This window comes from Sciurus vulgaris (assembly GCF_902686455.1).
Source record: "Sciurus vulgaris genome assembly, chromosome: 5".
NCBI lineage: Eukaryota > Metazoa > Chordata > Mammalia > Rodentia > Sciuridae > Sciurus > Sciurus vulgaris.
Window position 1 is genome coordinate 14504684 of NC_136465.1, and position 24946 is coordinate 14529629.

A 24946-nucleotide genomic window follows, 5' to 3' on the forward strand; every position below is an offset into this window, starting at 1 on the left:
AATATAGAATCATAGGAAGTTGCAAAATTTGTACATAGAACCCACTGACATTGAGGGTGAGGGGTGTAGCTCAGTGGTGGAGCGTGTGCTTAGCATGTATGAAACCCTGGGTTCAACACAAAGCAGCAACAGGAGTTATAGTCAATGCAGTCAGAGGGAAATTAGTTTTAAGTTACATGAGAAAGAACCTCAGACATTTATGACAAAGGTGTCAAGGTAATTTTAGTAAGGATATTCAAGTTAAAAGTTCATTAGACCAGAACCCAAACTGTAAATATTCGGTCAAACTTCATGAGAGCAGTTCCATCTTGTCAATTTGCAAAAGATAACTTTGTTTATTCAGTCCGTATGGGTCTGAATCCAGGGTCACTGATAGCTGAGTCACTGATCTCACAGCCCCTTCCTATCTGTGACTGGAATCTGATAGATTTCCCAAATTCCTGGATGACTTTGGTGCTTCTCTTTCTTGTTCAGCATGAGTTTGCCTAAATTAAAGTCTGAACCTGTTGTTGGAAGAAGGTCCACTTCTATCAAGGCACACTATAATCCTAACTCTTGCACTCTCCTTTATACTGGTAAAAAACATATTGTGACTTAAAATAACATTGGCCAGAGTTAGGCACAGTGGCATGCACCTGTATTTAGCAGTTGGGAGCTGAAGCAAGAGGATCTTTTGAGCCCAGGAGTTTGAGACTAGCCTGGATAACATAATGATACCTTGTTGTTGTTTTAAAATTACAGTGGTCTAAGCACACATGCGGCATCACAAGTTTTTGTTTCTTCAGTTTCTCTCATGATATCTTTTTCTTCTGTGCAAACTCCCCTTCCGCTTTCGGAACAATCTGTTCTTTCTCAGTGAGGAGCTGTTAAGTGCAGAGGCTCTGCTCATTTGGATATGCTCAATGACCAGAGAAAGTACATCTAACTACTTACATTCAGCATTACTCTCTATATTTTGAAGCAAGTGCAGCAAAAATTCTGTGCTTTGGGAGCTACCAATCCTATGTCCAGACCCACTGTTTGGCCGGGGCATACCTACCAACGCCATTATTGTCAGGATAGAATGGAACATACTGTTTTTTTACAGTGACACTCTTCAGCCAGGCGCTCGCCTAATTATTCCTGTGACTGAAGGCAGGAAGATCACAAGTTCAATGCAGCCTCAGCAGTGCAGTGAGACCTTGTCTCAAAATAAAAAATAAAAAAAGGGCTGGGATGTGGCTCAGGGGTAAAGTACTCTGGGTTCAATCTGAAGAATCACAAAAAAAGTAAATAAATGAACAGTGTTCAGATACTTGGCAGCCTCTGGAATATGTATATCCTTAAGAGTCTGGGCAGTTTCACAGGTGTTCTTCAAGTAAACACAAAGATTTGAATCTATCTGCATGATTTTATGGGGTTTTGTGGATCAAATGAATAGCAAACCATTTTCACAGATTATCTCAGGCTGCTTTGGGGGGAATAAATTCTCATATATGACACCAAAAGTACAAGTAAATAGGTGTTTATCAAAACTAAAAATTTCTGTTCCAAAGGGTACTATGAAGAAAGTAAAAAGGCAATCCATATAATAAAAGAAAATATTTCCAAATTATACATCTGATAAGAAATCTGTACCTAAAATATATAAAGAATCCTATGGCTTAATAGACAAAACCATTAAAAAATGGGCAAAGGATCTAAAATGATACCTCTCCAAGAAGATAAACAAATGGCCAACAGGTATATGAAAACATCATTAGTCATCAGAGAAATGCAAATCTGCATGGAGGTATCACTTCACACAGTACGACAGTTAAAAATAAAAATCAAAGATAACAAATATTGGCAAGGATGTGGACAAACAGGGATCCACCTACAGTGCTGGTGGGGATGTAAAATGGTGTATCAGGTCTGGCAAACAATCTGCCACTTCTTAAATAATTAAACAGAGCACATGACCTGACAATTAAACTTCAAGATATCTACACAAGAGAAATGACAACATATGTTCAGACAAAAATTTGTACATGAATCACTATTCATAATAGCCAAAAGGCAAAAACCCAATGACCATCAACTAACAAATGGAAAACAAATTACAAAATATATAGCAATACAGTGGAATGTTTTTCAGCCACTAAAAGGAAAAATATCGATAAATGCTACAGCATGGATGAACCTCAAAGACATTATGCCCCAGGCACAGTGGCACACACCTGTGATCCAACAGCTCAGGAGGCTGAGGCAGGAGGACAGTGAGTTCAAAGCCAACCTTAACAATTCACTGAGGCCCTAAGCAACTCAGTGAGACCCTGTCTCAAAATAAAAAATAGAAAGGGCTGGGGATGTGGCTCAGTGGCTGAGAGCCCCTGGGGTTCAATCCCTGGTAAAAACAAACAAAAAATATGGCAAGGGAAAGAATATTATACATAAGGATTCCATTCATATGAAATGTTTGGAGCCGGTGGGATAGAAAATCAATTAGTGTTGCCTAGGTCTCGGGGATGAAGAAGGAACTAGGAGTGACAGCTAAGGACTGTGGGGTTTCTTTCTGGGGGAAGGACATGTTCTCAAATTGACAGTAGTAAGTCAGGTGTAATCTAACTGTAATCCCAGCTATTAAGGAAGTTCAGAGGGCTGAAGACATAGCCTAGCTGCTAGAGTGCTTGCCTTGCCTGCACAAGGCCCTGGGTTCAATCCCCAGCACCACCAAAAAAAAAAAAAAAAAAAAAAAAAATCAGGAAGTTCAGGAGGTCCAGGAGGGAGGATAGAAAGCTCAAGGCCAGGATGGGTTACTTAACAAGACCCTGTCTCAAAATCAAATTGAAAAAAAATAGGGATATGAATGTAATACAGTGATAGTGCTTGCCTAGCCTTTGATCCCTAGCACCTTAAAAAAGAAAAACTGTAGTGATGGACGTACAGTGCTGTGAATACATTACAAGACATCAAACCATATCCTATAAATAAGTGGACTATACAGTGTGTGAATTATATCTCTATGAAGTTGTTTAAAAAGATCACACAAGGACTGAAGGTGTAGCTCACTGGTAGAGAGCTTGCCAAGCATGTGAGAGGCCCTGGGTTTGATCCCTGGAACTGTATGTAATTAAATAAATACATAAATAAATAAATAAAACCACACACATTTGTCCATACATTTATACATTACCTTATTTACATACATTTGTATTTACAGACTTACTATCTTACAGTTTCTGTGGGTCAGGAAATTGATATGGTCAACTGAGTGCCTTGGTTCAGGGGCTCCTGAAAGGTGGCAAGGTTTCAAGTCTCAAGGCATAAATGGAGTAGGATATGCTTCCAAGCTCACTTGGTGGGGTTACTCAACAGAACTGGCCATAGCATAGCAGCTGGTTGCCCCCAGGATGAGTGCCCATGAGACAGTAAGAGTGAGCACCCAAGCAGAAGACATAGTCTCTCCATAATCTATTCTCAGAAATGATATTCTCTCAGCCAGGAACAGTGGTGTATGCCTGTAGTCCCAGCTGCTTGGGAGGTTGAGGCAGGAAGATCATAAATTGGGAGGCTGGCCTCAGCAGTTCAGCAAGATACTATCTCAAAATAAAATAAAAAAGGATTGGGGATGTAGCTCAGTGCTTGCCTAGTATGTGTGAGGATTTAGGTTCAAACCCTGGTACTAGGGGGGAAAAGGGGACACCACCTTATTCCCACCGTATTTTACACATTAGAGCCACGTCAGTAAGTACAGTGCTATCTCAAGGGAAGAGGCCAGGGTCAGGCAGCACAAACACTGGGAAACGACAAAGATTCTCTCTTTTACCAAACTCTACCTCAAGTTCTTCTGAATTCTCTATGCAACCAGTCTCTAACTTTTGGGCTTCCATTTTCATTACTGCATTGTTCAGCACTGTGTTGTTTTAGTAAGAATCCCACTACATTGGTTTAGCCAGAATTCCCACCCTTCATATCTGATCACTGTGATACCCGATCCCCCAGGGCCATACTGCAGCAAGAATCCTGTTCGGTTTATTGAGCCAGAATCTCCCCAACCCCTGATGCTTCCATCTACTGACATCCACACTGCTCCTTGGCTATAAATCCCTTGTTGTATTTGGAATTGAATCCGATCTTTCTCCTCTACTGAAAAAACCTTCTGCAGCAAAGACCCTGCACGAAATCTACCTCAACATTTTTTCTGGGGTGGGGGGGAGGCTAGGATTGGAACCCAGGGGCACTCTACACTGAGTTACATCTAAAGCTCACCCACCTCGTGCCTTTTTAAAATTTTTGAGACAGGGTCTCACTAAGTTGCTGAGGCTCATCTTAAAACTTGAGTACGTGTGCTCCTCCTGCCTCAGTTGCTGGTACTACAGGCGAGTACCACCATGTCTGACTGCTTTGATGTTCTTCAACAAGTATCATGATTTTTTTCTTTAACAGAAATCACAATTAGATATGTTACAGTAAAACATCTGAAAACCAAAGATGATAATAAGCAATTTCAAAGACAGGAGGAACACTGGCAGTTGATTTGTCAATAGAAACAATGTAAGCCAGAAATTAACAGAATATCTTCAAAGTGTTGAAAGAAAATACCTGCCAAATCCAAAATTTTAATTTAAAGACAAAATAAAGAACATTTTCAGATAAAATTTGAAAGAATTTGTCACCAGCATATTCCACATTAAATGAATTCAACAAGGGGTTCCTTCAGACAAACTCATCCCAGATACAATCCTAAAATGTGCAGAAAGGAATATCAGAATGTAAACAATCCTTCAGGAGATGGAGGTAAAGAAAACTTCAGGTGCTTCCCAAGGGCCAGGAGGAGTGAAGGAGACATATAAAGACTCTGGAATCAGAAATCAACATGACTCTGGATCTTTCAACAGAAAATCTTTTTTTTAAATATTTTTTTAGTTATATGGGCATGCAATATCTTTATTTAATTTTATGTGGTGCTGAGGATCGAACCCAGCACTTCACACCTGCGAGGCAAGCGCTCTACCACTGAGCTACAGACCCAGCCCCTCAACAACAAATCTTAAAGTAAAAACAATTCTGGGGGAAAAGCACCGCCAACCTAGAACTTTACACTGGATCTACCTAAGGTACACTAATGACATTTACACACATGTAAGATCTCAAAATCCTTTCCTCCTGTGACCCATTCTTCAGGAAAATACTGAAGGCAAAGGACAACCACGGAAGCAGTAGGCATGGGATCTGAGGGGAAGAAGAGGGAGTTCCAAGATAGGGGTGGCCCAGCCAGCTAGAGAGCAACCAGTCAAACTGTAGGTTTTACTAGGCTTTCTAAGATGGTACTGAGATCTGTGAGGATGGGCCATTAAATGAATTACTGAGAACTTAATAGCAACATATGAACTTTATGCTCATTTGTTAAAGCTTAGTTGGCTCACTGTGGTACGCAAATCATGCACAGGTATGGTTTCCATGAAAGGAAAAGCTGCCATATTTCTAATAACCCAGCCCTTCTGACCTTCAGAAAAACCTGGCCTTTTTTGTTTCCAGGGATCCATAAGAACACAAAGGCTCAGGGGACAAAGGTAGCCATACCAGTTGCAGGGGTCCCAACAATTACAGGCATGCTCTAGGGCCGAGTGCCTGGACATTGCAGTCACACTAAGAACCATGACCACACACACAGTCAATGATATAACCGGGTGATGCCTGACACAGGACTTCTGATAATCTCGGAAACAGGAGCTTAAAGCTAGATCTAATTTGATTTAGACCACCCAAGAAATATGATTCCTCAAAGCACAGCAGATGTCTGTTCAGTTGTCCATCTTGGTAGGACTTAGGGACAAGAGCACACCCATTCAGTTCTCTTAATCCATTCTACAACTGAAAATCCAACAGAATAGTTTCTATATTATGACCAGCTACTACTAAACCTGTCAGAAAACCATCAGTATGTTAAAGGAAAATCCCACCACTCACTCACATGACATCCAGCACAGAATCATTTCGAATGACCTTATGGGAGACATCAGCTAGCAGGAAGAGACCTCCATCTGTCCTGCGGATGCTAGCTGCGTAGCCAGGCCAGATCTGCAATCTGGAGAGAGAGGTGGCCTTTACCCTGGAGTTCCAAAGGAAAACAGCCATTTCCATGCCCCCATGTGAAATAATATTTTGAGCTGATACTCATTATCCTGATAACAATGAGGAAGCCCCAGGAAACAAACTAAATTAAATCAACACTACTGAAAGTTTACTAAAAATCCAAGCTAAAAAAAAGAAAACGTTTAACTGATTGTATTCACTACCATAAAACTGTTGAGTTTTTTGTCCTTAGTATGATAGCCATACTGAAAATTCCCTCTCCAGTATGTGCAAAAGTAAAAAATGAGGGGAGCTACCAACCTGTGCTGCTGCAGTACCATGGCACTTGTAGGGTCATAGAAGTTTCTGCCCACGAGCTTCATATCTAAAAGTTTCATTACTCTGAAATAAAAAGCAGAGTGAGTTTTCTTCTCTCCCGCCCTCTCTCCCCCACCACCTCCTTCTTTTGTGCAGTACGAGGAGTGCAACCCAGGGCCTTAGTCACACTAAGCAAGTACTCTACCCTGAGCTACATCCCCAGTCCTAGAATGGGCTTCCTAAAGGAAGAATAATGAAATTAAGCTCCATTACTCTTAGTTGTGGTTTCTTTTTGAAATCTAAAGAGTCGGAAATGTTTTTGTTCTTTGTACAATACAGATTTTATGTCAAGACCAGTCTTGATAAAAGAAAAATAAAGATTATCAAAGCATTTGTCTTGGAATATTTACAAGTGACTGCAGCCTTTCTTACTTACTAGCTAGCCAAACACTGAGATATCCCCCAGGCTCAATTCACATTACTTGTCACCATTAGCTAAAGAGAATATAAAAGCCAGTTTCCAAGTGTGTGAATAACAAATATGGCAAACAGAATTAGGTCTGCTTAAGTTCTGTTTCATTAAATAACAGGAAATTTGGGAATAAGAGCTATAAGAAAATTAGGGAGTCTCAAAAGATATTAAACAATTATAAGCTATCTGTAATCCTGAAATTCAAGAACTAGAAAAATTCTCCCAACAAATATTTTTGCACTTTTCCTCCTTGAGTAACCCCTCACTAACAACCAGATTAAATACACAATCTGCTTTGAAAGTTCTTAAACTAATCCAAAGGTATCCATCCCCCAATCCAGCTATCCCCAGACCCAATTTAATTTACCCAAAGTTGGCCTATCGCTTGTGAAATAATTTTTAAGTTAGCATAAATATAATTCATTTACAGGCTGAGGTTGTGGCTCAGTGATAGAGCACTTGCCTAGCATGTGTGAGGCACTGGGTTTGATCCTCAGCACCACATAAAAATAAATGAAGATACTGTGTCCATCTACAACTATCTAAAACAAATTTTTAAAAAAGATAATCCATTTACTTATTGAATGTTTAATGATCCTTTTGTAGATTATTATAAATAAATGTATTTATTAAATGTTTAATAACTGAATCACTTATTAAAACCATCTATAGACATATGTATTGCACATAATGCCATAAGCTTCTTGAAAAGCATTAAAGCAGATACAAGATTAAAATTAAAGCAAAGTAAGACTGCAGCTATTTTCTCACCGCCGGAAAACAATATTGTAGAAGGGAATGCACAGATCAGAACAGGGCTCCAGGATCTTTGTCAACTGAATCTTAATGCTGATTTCGGCATCATCAGTTTTCCTTTGACTTTTTAACTCAAGAATCTAACAAATAAATATATACACAAGTAAAAAGAAATGACCAAGGCCTAACTTAATCCAACTGCTTTCCAGAGGATACCAAAATTTCTCAAAATGTGTTTTCTACTTACCCCTCACTTTGAGGCCCACAATAGCAAAATCATAGCATGATAACTAGGATTTAAGAAATTATTTGGTAATATAAACCCAATGAAGTTTGAAGTTGAAATTTTAAGTCATTCTTTATCACTGAGATCAAAGGTCTCTTACGTGAGAAGGTACTTCTTATAGAACTCAGACAGAAGAATTTCTGCTTTGTTCTGCAGACATCTGCCTTCCCTCTAAAAATAAGAAGGTTCAACTCAAACATTCAAGAAGTAGCTGGGCATGGTGGCACACGCCTGTAATCCCAGCGGCTCAGGAGGCTGAAACAGGAGGATCATGAGTTCAATGTCAGCCTCAGTAATGGTGAGGTGCTAAGCAACTCCATGAGACCCTGTCTCTAAATAAAATACAAAAATAGGGCTGGGGATGTGACTCAGTGGTTCAGTGCCCCTGAGTTCAATCCTCAGTGCCAAAAAAAAAAAATTTAAAAAAAAAAAGGAATCTACAGTTTCCCACCACCCAAAACACCAGAGCACTCAGGTTTCCCCCAAAGTACATGTCCCCTTTGGTCTCACTTGCTGAAGCTTAATCGGCAGATAGAGAATAGATCCATCAAAAGCAGTGACATTTCCAGTGACAGCTTGATGATCCTTCAACATGCCAAACCTCATGCTTTTACACTCCACGTTGGGGCTGTAAAATAATAAAGAGAATTTCACTTCAATTTGGCTCATATAACAATATTTACTACAGCTGAGCAATAGGTAAAGGATGAAAGGAATGTTAGAGAAGCAGTGTTTGTAACTGCTCCATCTAGTGGTCATGTTAAAAAATACACAGATGTCTAAAACTACAATGGACTCAGGAACACCTGCTCATCACAGAAACACTGGAAAATATAGGTAAAGAAAATAAAAACAATCCATTATTCCAACTCCCAAGGACATACGTCCTAACATGTCAGTGTATATAATCAGGGGACTTTAGATCAGGGGATCATAAACCTTTTTTTATGAGGGACCAGACTAGAAATATTTTTGGCTTTGTGGGCCATATGCCTTGCAACTCTAAACTAAGACTCTGCCATAGGCAATGTAAACTAATGTGTAGCTACATGCCAACAGAACTTCATTACAAAAACAGGCTGTGGGCCAGGTTTAACCTTTGGACCAACTGTAGTTTACTAATTCCTGCTCTAGAGTCTTCAGAGATACATTTTTAAGGTGTTTTAAAAAACAGGATTTTACTCTAGTCATTTTTCACTTAGGGCTATTTCATCATTTTATTAATTCATTGTCACAAATATTACAACTTTGAAAAGTATCAGCAGCTACTTTGTACGACTGTCCCATTATATCACAGTAATATACAACCTCACTCTACAACTGCAAAGTTTGAACAAACACAAGGTCAAAAAGGGTCAAGGGTGTTCAAGTACATGAAGAAAGACTTAAAAAAAATCAAGTGGTAATCCAACATAGTTGTCCCTAAAATTAAACACTCCCATGCTAACATCACATTTCTTTGAAAAAATTTTATATATGGGACGAATATACCTTTATCTGAAAGGTCTGGGACCAAAAGTGTTTTGGATTGGGGAATATCTGCATATACATAATGAAATCTCTTGGGGATGGTATCCAAGTCTAAACACAAAATTCATTTATGTTTGATATATGCCACACACAAAACATGAAAGTCATTTTATACAGTATTTTAAATAACTTTGGGCATGAAATGAAGTTTCATGGTGTGGAATTTTCCACTGATGTCCTGTCAATGGTCAAAAGGTTTCAGATTTTGGTTGGAGCACTTCAAACTCTGGATGATCCACCTGCATACACACAGCCATCCTCTGAACACAGTATTTAAGTTTGTCTCCCTAGACTCCCTTCATGTACTATGGGGAAGCTGCAGGATGCCCAGTCCACTGTGTCCACTCAGTATTCTCTCACTGACAGCTTCATGGGTCCAGATCTACAACTGCAAACACTTCACTCTGTGCCTTCTCCATGGCCCATTCAACACCTAGTGCCCTGAGACCTATAGGAATTCACGTGACCCTTTCTGTTTCCTTAAGGTTTGTCAAGCTTTCTCAGGGAAAGCCTTCTCCCCTCTCTTTAACACTGGTCTCCCTTTCTTTTCCCAGCGGGCCTGCTTGCTCCTGCTTGCTCCCTTTCCTGGATCCTTCCCTGCTCCAGCTGGACTTTCTTACCTCTGTTGAAGACACTCTGCTGCCCTCCAGAACTATTCCTTTCTCATTCCTATTACAAGCTTTTAAAGTGAGTGCTGATTCACTGGCTATTTCTCATGGCCTATGGTCTCTCTGGTTCTTTTAATCTTTTAGATTTTTCTCTCTGTAATTCAAACAGAGGTACTAGAAAACAACCAAGTGCCCCCTTGAAAGTAAGTCCAGTAACTTTTTTTCCTGTCAAAAGTTAACCCCTTCTTCCTCATTCAAATGGGTCCTTCCTTTGGTCTTCATAACTGTTTCTTTTCTCTCCAATTCTTCCACTTGTACTATGAATCAGAAACTGCCCTTCAAAAATTTTGACTCTCTAGTATAGCCACTTTGGGAAAAAGTAAGGAGGTTTTTCAAAAAACTAGAAACAGAATTCCTGTTTGATCCAGCGATCAATCCTATTTATGAATATATATCCGAAGAAACTAAAATCAGTACAAATCACTCCTGTATTTGTTTCATCTCTATTCACAATAGCCAAGACACATCTATTAGTGTGTGAATGAAGAAAATGTGGTGTGTGTCATACACACACACACAAATACTACATTATACTGCCTTTATAAAGTAAGGAAATTCTATCATTTGTGGCAATGCGGATGAACCTACATTATGCCAAGTGAAATAAGCCAGGCACAGAAAGACAAATTCTCTATGATCTCACTTAGAAGTGGAATCTAAAAAGTTGAACTCAGAGAGTGAAATGGTGATTACCAGAGGCTGGCAGAGGGCAGTGGGGGAGGTGGAGAGGAGAGATGTTGGTTAAAGGGTACAAAGCTCCAGTGAAACCAGAGGAATAAGTTTTATCGATTTGCTGCACTATTGTGACCATAGTTAATAATGATGTGTTGTATATTTCAAAATTGCTAAGAGATCTTAAATGTTCTCATCACAAAACAAGGTAGGTGAAGTGACAGGTATATTAGCTTGATTTAATCTTTCTGCAATGTGGACATATATCAAAACATCATATTATACCTGATAAACATAAACTGTCAATTTTTCTGAAAATGGGACTTCTCATTTTCCCCACAGGTATTTCAAAGCAGTCATTCACATTCACGATTCCTGGTAACAATCTCTAGTTAATGGCTCCCCTAAGATCTTACAAGAACACAAACTAATATGAACCTCAATTTTAAAAAAGAATGATAAATCCTGAAGTTACTGACACATAATTAAAGTTCTTTTCCTTTATCTCCTCACCCTCAAATTTAACTCTAGACTGTCACAATCAGACGTCAAACGTTGGCTATGACGACACAGGAAGAGGAGGATCCAGGTTTTGTGGGATGTAGCGCCTATACCATTTGTCAGAGTGCATTTAAGGCAAGGAGTACAAAATTACACACACAAAATAAGTCAAAAGATCACTGGAGAGACCCTCGCAAGTAGAAGGCCCTAAACTTAAGCTTTATTCATTTCACATTAAACCCGATTCTAACTTCATACAAAACCCTGTAGTTCTTGAGTTGAAATCTGGATTGGTAATGTGGTTTAAAAACATAAAACACAGAAATATTAACCTTAGACTTCCTGCCAGGATCTGACTGCAGGCATCGCTGCACCGGGAGGATCACCAAGAATTATACAGAACACCGTCACATCGTGTGCATGTATGAATATGGGACAATGAGTCCCACAATTACGTGCCCTTAAAATTCACCAATGAAAATACGAAGAAAAGAATCATAAAGAACAGCATTCAGTCATCCCACCATTCCTGCCCTCAAGGAAGTGAGCAACAGAGAGAATAAATGCTACAAATACCTGAAAGTCACATGATACTGATAAACTGCTTCATTATGACACTGTATTTTGATGAGGTTCAGTCCCAAAGATTGAGGTGTTCCTTTTGATCCTTGCTTCACAAAAAGCTCTCTGGAAAAAAAAAAAAAAAAGTATGCAGCCAGATCATGTAGTTTCAGCTACTCAGGTGGACAAGGCAGGTGTTTGAGACCACCCTGGGGCAACATGGAAAAAAAAAAAAAAAAAAAAAAAGCACCCACATGTATAAACAAACAACCCATAGCAACAACAAAAAGGATGAGGAAGCAATGTTTTTTCACACTTCACTTAACACAAACCAAGAACCAAGATGTACAAAGCAAGCTTTGAAGATGAGAAGATAAATCCTTAGCAACCTCTAGTTAGACAGGCAGGGCCAGGCTACCCGTCCTAACCATAGCACCATAGTAAATGAGGCCAGCTAACCAAGAACAAAGAATTGGTTCTACAGCAGGTGAGGACATGCTGGAATATTTCTCCTAAGTTTTTTCCTTGTCTTCAACACAACAAAGAACTCTGAAATGGGAGGAAAATGGCAGGCCATGAGTCTGCTCTCCAGTACAACTAACTACATATATGCACTTCATCAGGAATTGTCCCATCTCTTTGTCAATCTCCCCAATGGCAAAAAATGAAAATAAAAAATAAAACATCCTGTCACTCAAGGAGGAATTTGAACACAACAATGGTGTTACAGCCCAAAGGCAGAGATCAGGAGGCACATCCTCCTCAGAAATCCCTCTACTGCCAAGGCAGAGCTCCGGACTTACTTTTCCTTATGTTCCATGGTCAGGACAGGAGGGCAGTCTGGAGAACGCAATGAGGACTGAGGTAAAGGTGGGGGTGGTGACAGCCGTGGGGGATCTCGAGTGGCCAGGCTAAACACGCTGGGAGACTTGTCCACTCCTCTGCCGATACCACCAGCTGCTCTTCCCAATGGTAATAATGAGGAATCCAAACTCCCCCTTCCTAGCACTCTGAAATGGTGAAAAGGGAAGCAAATCAGAACTTTCCTAGTCGTGTTTCTATCTGTGCTTCATCTAGATCATTCTGTGAGTCTATATTCTCTTTCTGGAGAAGTCAGCCAAAGGGGCCCAGGCAGAGCCTCAGCATTCTCTCAAAAACACGCCATCATGACTCACTCACCAACAGCCACTGACAGTCAGTCCTCTCTTACAGCCATCTTCCAGAGCAGAACAGAAAGCAGTGTGATTCACCAGACACAAGAACCCCTCCAACCAGGGCAACTTCTTGAGAGGTGAACAAAGCTATAGACAACCCAGTGGAGAACTTTTCCTCCTTTCCCAGTGACTGCCTTGATCAACAGCAGCTCCCTGATTTCGGAAAATGTCCCCTCAGCAATGCTTATCATGAGATGACATGTCCCCTCCCACAGCTTCTCTCTCCCCCTGAACTCAATGGTTGCATGAGAAGTGACTTTACCCACCGATTCCAACCAACCGAGGCCTCTGCCAGCTTGCTATCCCCAGCAGCCAACACCGAAGGGTCAGGAAATGTGGGACGGGGTTCTTCTTTGTCCTTGCGTGCCATGTTAGCAGACAAGCCTCGACCTAAAATGCCTCTGCCTGAGTGGAAGAACCAAGCCCAGCTGTGACTATGAGCTGAGTGTGTTTCAAAGTACAGTTATTTTTCTGAAGAGAAATTGTACGGATTTAAGCACCAAGTTAGCTTTCCACTTACCTAAAGGAGGCACTTCCCGTTTCAGAGGGGTCCGGGACACTGTCTCAAGGCCCATGCCTCGGAACATGGACACCAAACCCACAGACTCCTGGGAAAAGTTGATGAATGAAGTTATTTTAAAATGAAGTTTAAAACCCCAGAAACAATGACCTTTTTGAAGCCTTGGTAAATAATAAAAATCACCTCTAAATTCCATAAATGTTTTAAGAATAAGGCACAAAAATAATTTATAAAATGTTTTTTCAGGCCAGGTTCAGTATCACACGCCTATAATCCCAGTGGCTGGGAAGGCTGAGACAGAAGGATCATGAGTTCAAAGCCAGCCTCAGCAATTAGCAGGGCCCTGAGCAACTCAGTGAGACTCTGTCTCTAAAGAAAATACAAAAAAGGGCTGGGGATGTGGATCAGTGGTTAAGTGCCCCTGAGTTCAATCTCCAGTACAAAAAAAAAAAAGTTTTTTTTTCAGGTTGTGGGTGTAGCTCAGTGGTAGAGTGCCTGCCTAGCACATCCAGGATTCCAGTCCCAGGACAAAAAAGACAAAAATGTTCTCAATACTCATAACTATAGCACATTAGAGTTTCAAGTATAAATTGTTAGGTTAAAAGTTCACAATCGCGCAGGGTGCTGTGGTACTGTCCTATAATCTCAGCTACCTGGGAGGCTGAGGTGGAGGAATCATATAAGTTGCCAGCCTGGACAACTTAGCAAGACCCTGTCTCAAATAAAAGAGGGTTGGGGATAGAGCTCAGTGGAAGAGTACTCCTGGGATCCATCTCCAGTACTGGGGAGGGAGGTAATTCCATGATTTTAATCTACAGTAGAACAAAATAAAGGAGAAAATAATTACCTTTTCCATTTTTCTAGTTTATTCCTTGTTTACCCAAGGTAAGAGGGAACAAGTATACTGGTTTCAGAAAGGGTAGACCACTTATGGGTATTAGAAATTATAATATTATCCAACAAAAACTGCTATTATGTTCCTGTAGCAGTCTGGAAGTTTACTACAGTTACATGGATTAGTCCTGTCATGTGAATAAATGCCACCCACAGACTCGAGCAATTCATCTGAATAAACATACTGTCATGCACTTTTCTTCCAACAGAATATTAAACTGACACTGACAATTCTACTTAAAATTATCATAACTGCATTATTAAGTTCTTCCTGTATGTGCTCTTTATCTTTAACATATATTAATCATAGACAAATACTGTTCTTAAAATTACTCTATAGTTAAGAGATTAAGGATGCACACATGCAGTCACCCTGCAGTAGCAAGAGTTGAAGATCCTCTTTTTCTTTAAGATTTGGGCAAAGAACTTTTAAAAGGAACAAATCTAACAACTGTTATCTCAGATTCAGGAGTTGTTGCCAATACCATGGAGCCAACCAGGATGAAAACCTGAACAATCAAAAAGAAGCAACAGGATGTGTGTGTGTGTGTGTGTGTGTGTGTGTGTGTGTGTGTGTGCATTTTCCCTGCTCCCCAGTACTGGGGATTGAACCCATGATAGGCAAGTACTCTACCAATGGGCTACATCCATGACCCCTTTTATTTTGAGATAGGGTCTCACTAAGTTGCCCAGGCTGGCCTCAAACTTGCAATCCTCCTGACTCAGCTTTCCAAATAGCTGGGGTTACATGTATATATCACCATATTTAGCAACAAGCTGTACCTTTAAGCCTCTCAATTGTGAATGGACAGATGGATGAATGGATGGATGAACAGACTAAAGCTAGAGGACTGACCAAAGGCCTTTACCCAAGTCCATGTAGTGATTATTATGAGGTACTTTTTTTAGACTTATAACTCTAGGATTTGAATTTCACACCCAGAAGATGCAACTATTTATTGAAAACAAACAACCTCTTGATTTTGGTATGGACTTTCCAGGTTCCTAAGAACTCTGAAATTCACTCCTTCTCTGTTCACATAGCTAAGCTATATACAGTGCGACTAGATATGGCTTACCCTTTGTGCTGATGGGCTCTGTGTGTTGGGCACCTCTGGCTTTCCAAACATATGGCCTCTGCCTGCAGGCCCTGCCCTACCGAGAGCTGAGTCCAAAGGCCGAGGAGTTTGTGGCCAACAGCCTGGCATCCGTACACACTGGGATGGGTGGACAGGAGCAGGGCCCCTGAATGGTGGTCGGATAGGATCCATTGGAAGTCTGCAGAGGATGCAGATGTTGAACCTGTTCTGGTTAATTACCTGTTGGCATTGGGAAAAAAGATTAAATTCCCAATTGTTTTCCTTTTCCTTTAAGACAGACTCACAAAGCATTAAACACACAAACACACACACACACACACACACACACACACACACACACTTACTTTAAGTTGATGTAACCAGGTAGTTTATAACATATTCACTTGGAAAGCTTGTATATGAGCCTGGAAAATTCTAAACACATTCCATTAATAATCCCTTTTAAAGCTGGATCTCTTCTGAAACTTAGTTTCTACTCAAAAAGCCTTAGACAACTCAGTTCTATAAGTTAACCACCTGTTGTAGGAGGATGTGAATTTTATATATGGGGATGATTTTGGTTTATAAACATTATTTACCATGGCCATATCATAAAATTATTCTAATAAATATCTATAGTTTTTTGCCCTCTCCTTTACCAAATTTCTATTTTTTCCCCCAGTCTACAACTGCATTAAATTCATCCCCATGATTTCTCTGGTTGCCTCTCTAAATCTTTAAAAACATTTTTTTTTTTTAGTTGTAGATGAACATAATACCTTTGTTTTTGTTTTTTTAATGTGGTGCCAAGAATCGAACCCAGTGCCTCACATGTACACTCTACCCCAGCCCCGCCTCTCTGAATCTTTATCCAATTCCTTTCTATAAAATGCTTCTTTCAAAATCCACCAGAACAGAGGTCTCCAGGGTACAGAGCCTTTCTACTCCGAACCCACAATATGGGCAGGATTTCTCGGTTCCATTTAACTCTCTCCACATTCCCCAAAATATAAAGTTCACCAGGCCTCTTCAAAACTACTTTATAAGCTACAAATCTCAGGACTCTCTCTCTATAACAGCTCCTCTTATTGTCCAGACCTGTCTGTAATTCCTGAAATTGTTTTGTTATTGTTGTTTTTGTTTGTTTTTGCAGAGCAGAGGACATAACCCAGGGCTTTGTGCATGCTTAACACAGACTCTACTTCTGAGCTACATCCCCATGCCCAAGAATCTTTCTTAACTAAAAAATAAGTAAGCCTCTTCCTAACTTTTGAAATTCTATCTATGGTATTAATTTTCAGGCCATGCATATGAAGAAAAGACAACTCCTAAATCAACAGTATAGGTCGAGGTAGTTCAAGGACTTGTGAATTTTTTAAAACGCATCTGTCCTTTTTCACTCTATGAAGGCTAGCTAGCTTCCCTTCTTAGATTACAGTGGGTCTCTCCTTTAGTTGCCAAAACCCCTTTTCGGTGTGCCCGGAGTCCTTGCCCACATTTCTTCAACCTCAACTAAAAATCTAGAACAAACTGGTGCCTAATTGGCACATAGTGAGAGGTGCTGTAACACCCACCAATCACAGAAATTTCTGGAAGCCTCTTTCTCCACCCTTCCCTGTTCCCCATCATTAGCCCAAAAGGTTCAACGGGAAGGGGGCCAGGCCAGACCAACTTTCCCTGCCTCTTACTTATTTTAATATTCCTTTGAGTTGCTGATGGATTTTTACATGTGGTGCTGAGGCTCCAACCCAGGGCCTTACTTGTGCTAGGAAGTGCTCTACCACTGAGCCCCAGCCCCAGCCCCTGCTTCTTCAAGCCCTGCTCTGAGCTGGGGCCCTAGGCCTGGGGCCTAACCTGAAGCCAGGCCCCTAAAGGCACATCCCACCTTTTCTCCACCCAGAGAAAAGGTCCTTTCCCTCAACCCAGTAGCTTCCTGTGGGGATCTGCTACCACTCCACGCTTGTGAGGGTGCCCCTTCCTCCCGACACCTTTCGGTACTTTTCTCGGTCTTCCGCTCCTCCCTCCCACCCACCCGGCCTCAAATAACGACTTCCCGCCCCCGCCCCACCCAGGGCCCCAGGGCACCTTGCGTCTCCTGAGCGGTGGGGAGTGGGTGGGATGGCCAGCTCGCCACCACGTGCTACAGCAAAAGCCCACTCAGCCCGCACCTGCGGCTCGCTCCTCCTGGCCTCCCACACCTGACTCCTGTCCTCTCACCTGGGCTTAAGTCCTCACCCGGCCTGACTGCACCTGAAGAACATCGCACTCAAACCCATCCGCCACGCGGAAGGATCCACGTGCTTCCACACAGTTTTTTTGATAAGCTCAGGAGCCTGGCCTGAGCCCATTGGCCAAACCTCATGCCATTCACAATATCCAGCCATCTCATTGGTTCGTCTACAAAAGAGGCAGTCCATTTGGAGCAGCTGTGCTCTGCAAGGAGGTTCGTCCCAAGGGATTGTTAGAAAATACGTGGTAGTCTGAGCTTTTAAATGTTGAGATCCTGAGACCCTTTCCGTGGCCAACTCTTGTGAACAGATTTAGCTTACATGCTCTTGTTGATATTGACTTGCCCCATTTCTCCCAATTAGAGGCTATAGGAATATAAGTGATAAACAAAAAAACAGTAATACTGGGACTGGGGATGTAGCTCAGTAGTAGAGTGCCTAGCTTGCACATGCCCCGGTTCAATTTGTAGGCATCCATAAGGTTGTATGGAAGGGTACAAATGATAAGGAGATAATGTATATAAAATACTTAGTACGAGATGACCCCCCCAAAAATGTTGTCCAAAAATTATTATTGCATAAATCTATGAGCCGAGTGGAGCATCTTCAGACTAGAATATTATTAGTGTCCGATTCTGCAATGAAAGCATATTTTCACCCAAAAAACATTTCTTACCCCCTTCCCAACCATTTCGGCAAATAATTTTGCCCCATCTCAACCCCTAGACTTTGGAAAGTGGTGGGGGTCAAGTTTCTGGAAGCTTTGGCAGATGCTGTGGAGACCTTCAGATAGCTCTACATGGAACAGGACTAGAGGAGGATTGTTGAACTTACCCCTTAAGGCCTCAAATATTTCATGCCTTGCTTTAATCCATATATTCAAGGACCCTCCTTTCCATCTTGAATGAGAATAGTCTGAAAACTATTTGGAGTAGGAAGATTTTCAAGGTAAGAATGAAATTGGCAGGATGCCCTACACTGTACAAGTTATTTGTTTAACGTACTATTATAACATTGTCAGTTCCTCTACCCCTTAACTAACTTACCATGTTACATTGTTATAAGTAGAATTGTTACTTATGCAAACATTGAGTAGCAAGTGCAATAAAAATCAGTTGTATAAACTATTCTGTAACCTTGATGAAGTCCCAGCTCCCAGTCCTTTTTGGAACTCTGACCTACACCTGCATGAAAGATAAATTCATCATACATGAAACAGTATTTTAGGGGCAGAATTCAGTAAGTCTTCTGCTAGATCTAAGGCAACAGTAATTCTCTGATGATTTTCTGAGCACATCTGTTTTGTAATCTAAACCAGAGCAACATAAGGAAGTGATACAGATTGGGTTCCTTAGATTTCTATACAGCATTCATGCAAGAGCAGGTGGCCTCTGTACAGTATTTGTAGCCAGTTCATACATCATGAATACTATTTATTTCACTAAAGAAAATATATAATCTTGGTGTTGACTGAAAATAAAGATGGTCACAATGGGGCAGGGGTTTAGCTCAGTAGGAGAGTGCAAATATACCATGCCCAGGGCTCTAGGTTCCATCTTCAGCACAGGGTGGGTGGTGGTGGTGGGATGTTGAAGTTCTGTGTGAAATACAGGCATTTGTTCAGAATCTTTCAAAAGTTAATCAACTGTGGAGAGAAGGCCATGACAGCAGGTAGTGCCCTACTCTGAGTCATTTCATAATGTATAGAAATGCAGGTTTTAGGCTGTGCCTTGTCCTGAGCTACTCCATTTTGAGAACAAGTGCTAAGGTAGAATGAGGGTAACTTGTCTCGGAAACAAAATAACCACCAGATGTCACTTATGGAAATGAATAACGCCCACATTTCTGCTCTGCCTTCCCCTAGGTAAAGAGCTCTCCATTAGTATGCCTTGACTCGTGCCCTCCCATGGCATATTAGACAGCAGTACCTGTAGCAGGGTGGACTTTTGCTGTAACTTAAGCCACAGAGCTTATCATGATCCAGCAGTAGCATGGCTGTAACCCACAAAGACACCTTCAAATTAAGTATATTCATTGAGGAAGTAACATCCTCAACGTGATTGAGGTGAACTTCCTTAACAGCAAGGTGTTGGCAGGAGATTTGATGTCCCCCTTCAACCAGTAAGGTTTGGGAGCTGAAGAAAGTCTAGGTCTCACTATGGTAAGAAGTATGGAGATTCCTCAGGAAATTTGGAATGGAACCACCATTTGACTCAGATATCCCACTCCTCAGTTTATACCTAAAGGACTTAAAATCAGCATACTACAGTGACTCAGCCACATCAATGTTTATAGCAGCTCAATTCACAATAGCTAAGGTACGGAACCAACTTATGTACCCCGCAACAGATGAATGGATAAAGAACATGTGTTATATATACACAATGGAATATTACTCAGCCATAAAGAAGAATGAAATTATGGCATTTGCTGGTAAATGGATGGAGTTGGAGAATATCGTGCTAAGTGAAATAAGCCAATCCCAAAAAAACCACAGGTTAAATGTTTTCTCTGATATGCGGATGCTAACACACAGTAAGGGGGTGTGGGTAGGGAAGAATAGAAGTAGTTTGGATTAAAGGAAAGGACATGAAGGGAAGGGAGGGGGAATGGGAATAAAAAAGATAGTAGAATGAATCGTACATTACTCTCCCATGTACATATATGTAATTCTACAATATAATTATACATCATGTATAACCAGAAGAATGATCAGTTATACTCCATGTAGATATGTCAAAATACATGCCACTATCATGTATAAGTAATAAGAACAAACAAAAAATATAAAAGACACTAATTTCCTAAGAAAATAAGAAAAATTTAAAAAAAATAGCAATCACGAGGCCCTGGGTTCAATCCCCAGCATGACAAAATAAATAAATAAATAAATAAATAAGCAAGCAAGCCTAGTTCTCTTAGAAGACTACATGGTGGTGGCCAAGCACTTCCAGCCTCATGGGTTCTCCAGTAATAAGGCTAAGGTGGGCTCTTCAAATGGTTGGCTGTGCCTGGGTTAGTCAGTATCTCTGACACGGGCAAGGAAGATACCTTCTTTGGGACAGACTGGATGTTGGAGGAAATGGATCTGAAGGAGTTTGACCTTGATGGCCTGTTGAGAATAGGTGACCTGGAAACCATGCCAGCTGAACTTTTGGCCACATTAGATGATGATGCATGTGATCTCTTTGTGTCCAGGAGACTAATAAGGATGCTCCCCAGACAATGAACCCCATTGGCCGTCTCCCAGAAAGTTGAACAGAAGTGGATCAGTTTGCCCATTCACCTTCTTGCAAAGTCTTCCCCTTTCTCAGGCGGTCCTGTCCTTCCTTCACTCCAGAGCGTTCTTTTTGCTTAGAGGTTGGCAGTGAAGTGGATCTCTCCGAAGGAGCTAGGAAGCTCTACTCTGCTGTTTACCTTACCGTGATCCCTTAGTATGGAGAGGAGGAAGACGCCCCCTCAGATAATGATGGTGGCATCTGTGTGAGCCGTGAGTTCAACCTGGGCTCTTCCCAGCAGAGCCTCTGCCTCCAGGGGCTCTCCTAATGGAACTGCCACCTCCAGGTGTGCCGAGTAGTTCTGCCCACCCCAAACCTTACAACCCTCCTGGGGAGAAGATGGTGGCAGCAAAGTACAGGCAAGAAGCTGGAGAAGAAGCTGGAAAAAGTGGAGCGAAACAAGCAGCAGCCACTAGGGACCACCTGCAGAAGAGGGCAGAGCAGGAGGTCCTCACGGGCAAATGCAGAGAGTTAGAAGAACAAAGCTCTAAAGAAACAGCAGATGCTGCAGCCAAGGAGACCCGCATCTGAAAGATTTTTTAGAAGAAGTCCACAAGGCAAAGGGGAAGAAAAAGGTCCCCTTGTGTGCTTTATGTAGGTGTGTCTTGTGCTAAAGCTCTGTTGTAATAAATTACTTTGTAGCAAAAGTTAAAAAAAAAACTGTCCAGCACAATCATGTCACAAACTTTGTGATAATAAAAAAGAACCACCTGTGAGCTTTTCAAATTAAATCAGAAGTACATGGATGCATGGGCATATCAAACCCATATCAGAAAAACCAGGCCCACAAGCTCATCAAGATCTAACACCCTCACCTGAAACCCAGAAAAGGAGAAGCACCCCAATACTAGTTAATGGCAGCACACGCCAACCCATGAGCAGATCATCTGGTGAACTCCTCATAAGGTCAACATGAACTCCCAACTCTGTCCATGGGACTTCAGCTCAGCCTTATCTCTCTGCTTTGGCCTGTTTTGAACTGCCTGCCCTCTGGACCATGGCCAAGAATAAGTTCTGTGCCCCAATAGCTCTGTGCTCTGAACAAGTTCATCTGATCCCTAATCTTATCTGACTGTTAATGACTTCTTGCTCTCTGCCTGTGCAGCCTCCTGAAGCCCCATGGCTGCTGTAACCCTTTTTAGTCTTTCTGTAATATGAATCTCATTGTTTAAAATGTGGTATGTGACTTGAGTGTTACAGCTATTAATAATTAAGATTGGAATAAAAGAACTCAAGATTGCTGGGCTTATGGCTACCAAGTGACTTAATGAATCACAACCAATGAAAGTAATATAGCTTGTAAATTTATTGTTATTCAAAAATTCTGATTTTGTGGAAAGACACAAATGTGTCTGGTCTAGGTTAATGGCATAATTCACTCACATCGACCTCTCCTCGAGTTTATATCTCCTACCAGGTACTTCAATTGTTAATTGTCCATCCCTAAGATAGACGTAGAGGTGAGTATGTAGCAAACGCCTGTATTTCCACTGACTCAGTAGACTGAGGCAGGAGATTGCAAGTTCAAGACCAGCCTTAGCAATGTAGCAGGTCCAACGCAACTTTGGGTCTCAAAATTAAAAAAAAAAAAAAAAAAAAAAAAAAAAAAGGACTGGGGATGTTCAGTGATTAAGTGCCCCTGGGCTCAATCCCTGGTACCAAATAAAATAAAATAGCACATGGAGAGCACCTAGCTACTTGGGAGGTTGAGGCAGGAGGATCACAAGTTCAAGGCCAGTTTCAGCAATTTAGCCAGACCCTGTCTCAAAATAAAAAGGGTTGGGGGTATAACTTGGTGATAGAGCACCTCTGGGTTCAATCCCCAGTACCACAAACAAATACACAATGTCACATGGGGTAGTGAGCCTATAATTCCAGATACTTCGGAGACTGAGGCAGGAGGAGGCTTGAGCCCAAGAGTACCAGATCAGCCTGGACAACATAGTGAGACTTGGTCTCAACAAAACCAACAAAAAAATAGCACACACTGCCAGGCATGGTGGCACACACTGCAATACCAGCAACTTGGGAAACTGAGCCAGGAGGATTGCAAGTTCAAGTCCAACCTCGGCAACTTAGCGAGACCCTGTCTCAGAAAATAAAAAGGCCTGGGGATGTAACTCAGTAGTAAAGCACCCCTGGGTTCAATCCCCAGTACTGGAGAAAGACAAATAAAAAGTACTGACTCACCACAGACACACAAAAAGATAATATGTGAGGTAATAGATATGTAAATTAGCTTACTTTAATCATTTTATAATGTAAATATGTATCAAACATTACACTTACCCCCCAAAATACATGCAGTTGTTATTTGTCAATTAAAAGAATACAGCACACACGTACCATACTAAGATAAGGTATTTTGAGTTAAATTACAGGTAATACTTTTTTTAACTCAAAAAAAGCTATAACACCAAATTCTGTTCGTTCATCTAACTCTGCTAAAACTCTAAAACTCAGGGTGAAGAGAACCTATAACTATATACAATTTTGACTTTCCTAGGCAGTCATAACTTCAAATATTCTGGCCCTTTGTTTTTGTATATACTTTTGTTGTGACCATGCATTCTAATTGGTGGTGGTTGCTGTTATTCAGAAAATAAGATCACTAAAGCCACAGTAATACTAAAGCTGGGGATACAGCTCAGCTGGTAGAGTGCTTGCCTACCATGTGCTAAGGCCCTGGGTTTAATCCCTGGCACCACAAAAACACAAACAAACAAACAAGCAAAAACTGTATTACCTGTTCAGCCTAGAATCTACAGGAAGGATTTTATTTAACTGGACCTATGTCTGTGGTACCTCTGGGTTCCTAGCAGGGGTAAATATAAATTCTCCCAGGAGGAATATACGCTTAGCCAGGCTACCAAAGCTCCCACATAAAAAGCATCAATAGATATGAACTCATGAGAAAAAAATAACAAAACTTATCAGGTTCGATTATAAGACAAAAAACAAAATATTAAAAATGAGCAAAATGGATCAATGAATCTTTCACAAAAGAAGATATACAAATCGTTAAAAGCACATGATCCTTATTCATTACAGAAACACAAAACCACAAATGAAATATCATTTCATAACCATTAAAATGGCTGTTACAAGTAAAAGAGATGATGACTGTGATGGTTAATTTTCTCCTTCCTTTCCTTCTTTCCATCCTGTTTCCTTCCTTTTGGTACTGGGATTGAACCCAGGGGCACTTTTCCTCTGAGCCACATCCCAGCCCTTTAAAAAAATATTTTATTTAGAGACAGGGTCTCATTAAGTTGCTTAAGTCCTCATTAAATTGCTGAGGCTGGCTTTGAACTCATGATCCTCCTGCCTCAGCCTCCCAAACCGCTGGGATTACAGGCATGCATCACTGCATCCAGCTGATGGCTAATTTTCTATGTCAACTTGATATCACAGGATGCCAAGATATTTGGTCAAACATTCTGAGTGTCCCTGGGAGAGTGTTTGATGAGATTAACATTTAAATTGATGGGCTGAGTAAGGCAACTGCCTTCCCTAATGAGGTTGGGCCTCATCCAATCAGTTGAAGGCCAGAATAGACCAAAAGATCTGAGTCTCCTCCAATTAATAGAGACTTCCTCTTGCCTGATGACCTTCAGACTGGGGTATCAGCCTTTTCCTGCCTTCAGATTCAAACTGAGACATCAGCTTTTCCTGAGTCTGAAACCTATCAGCCTTTGGACTGAAAATATAACATTGGCTCTACTGGTTCTCAGGCCAACTTGAACTTGAACTGGAACTACACCATTGCTCTCCTGGGTCTCCAGGTTACCATCTCATCTTTTCATCCTAATTAATACCCAGAGAGTGGAAAGACACAATGGTCCTTTCCTGAGAACAGCTATGTTCAGTGCTATGGTTTACTGCTGTGGTTTGTAAATGGTTTGTCCCAATCAAAACTTATGTTAAAATTTA

At 41.0% G+C, this 24946-nt stretch overlaps 1 protein-coding gene and 1 pseudogene across 4 annotated transcripts in view; one reads left to right on the forward strand and one right to left on the reverse strand.

Annotated features, from left to right (window-relative positions):
* PIWIL2 (piwi like RNA-mediated gene silencing 2) overlaps positions 1 to 24946 on the reverse strand; it is a 63804-nt gene that overhangs the window by 33287 nt on the left and 5571 nt on the right. Inside the window, exons 1-10 of one of the 3 annotated variants that reach the window (XM_079142282.1) lie at positions 17725 to 17740; positions 15508 to 15747; positions 13535 to 13622; positions 13281 to 13419; positions 12604 to 12810; positions 11816 to 11926; positions 8379 to 8496; positions 7598 to 7722; positions 6358 to 6438; positions 5936 to 6049 (exon numbers count right to left, since the gene is read on the reverse strand). In XM_079142282.1, the coding sequence (XP_078998408.1) occupies positions 5936 to 6049; positions 6358 to 6438; positions 7598 to 7722; positions 8379 to 8496; positions 11816 to 11926; positions 12604 to 12810; positions 13281 to 13419; positions 13535 to 13622; positions 15508 to 15699 (1175 nt within the window). In that variant the 5' untranslated portion in view covers positions 15700 to 15747; positions 17725 to 17740. Of the gene's footprint in view, positions 1 to 5935; positions 6050 to 6357; positions 6439 to 7597; positions 7723 to 8378; positions 8497 to 11815; positions 11927 to 12603; positions 12811 to 13280; positions 13420 to 13534; positions 13623 to 15507; positions 17477 to 17724; positions 17741 to 24946 lie in introns of those variants that run through there. The other 2 variants (XM_079142281.1, XM_079142280.1) reach the window with 2 other exon arrangements.
* On the forward strand, positions 17599 to 21544 carry LOC306662156 (cyclic AMP-dependent transcription factor ATF-4-like; annotated as a pseudogene). The gene has a single exon. The product of its transcript is annotated as a cyclic AMP-dependent transcription factor ATF-4-like (transcript).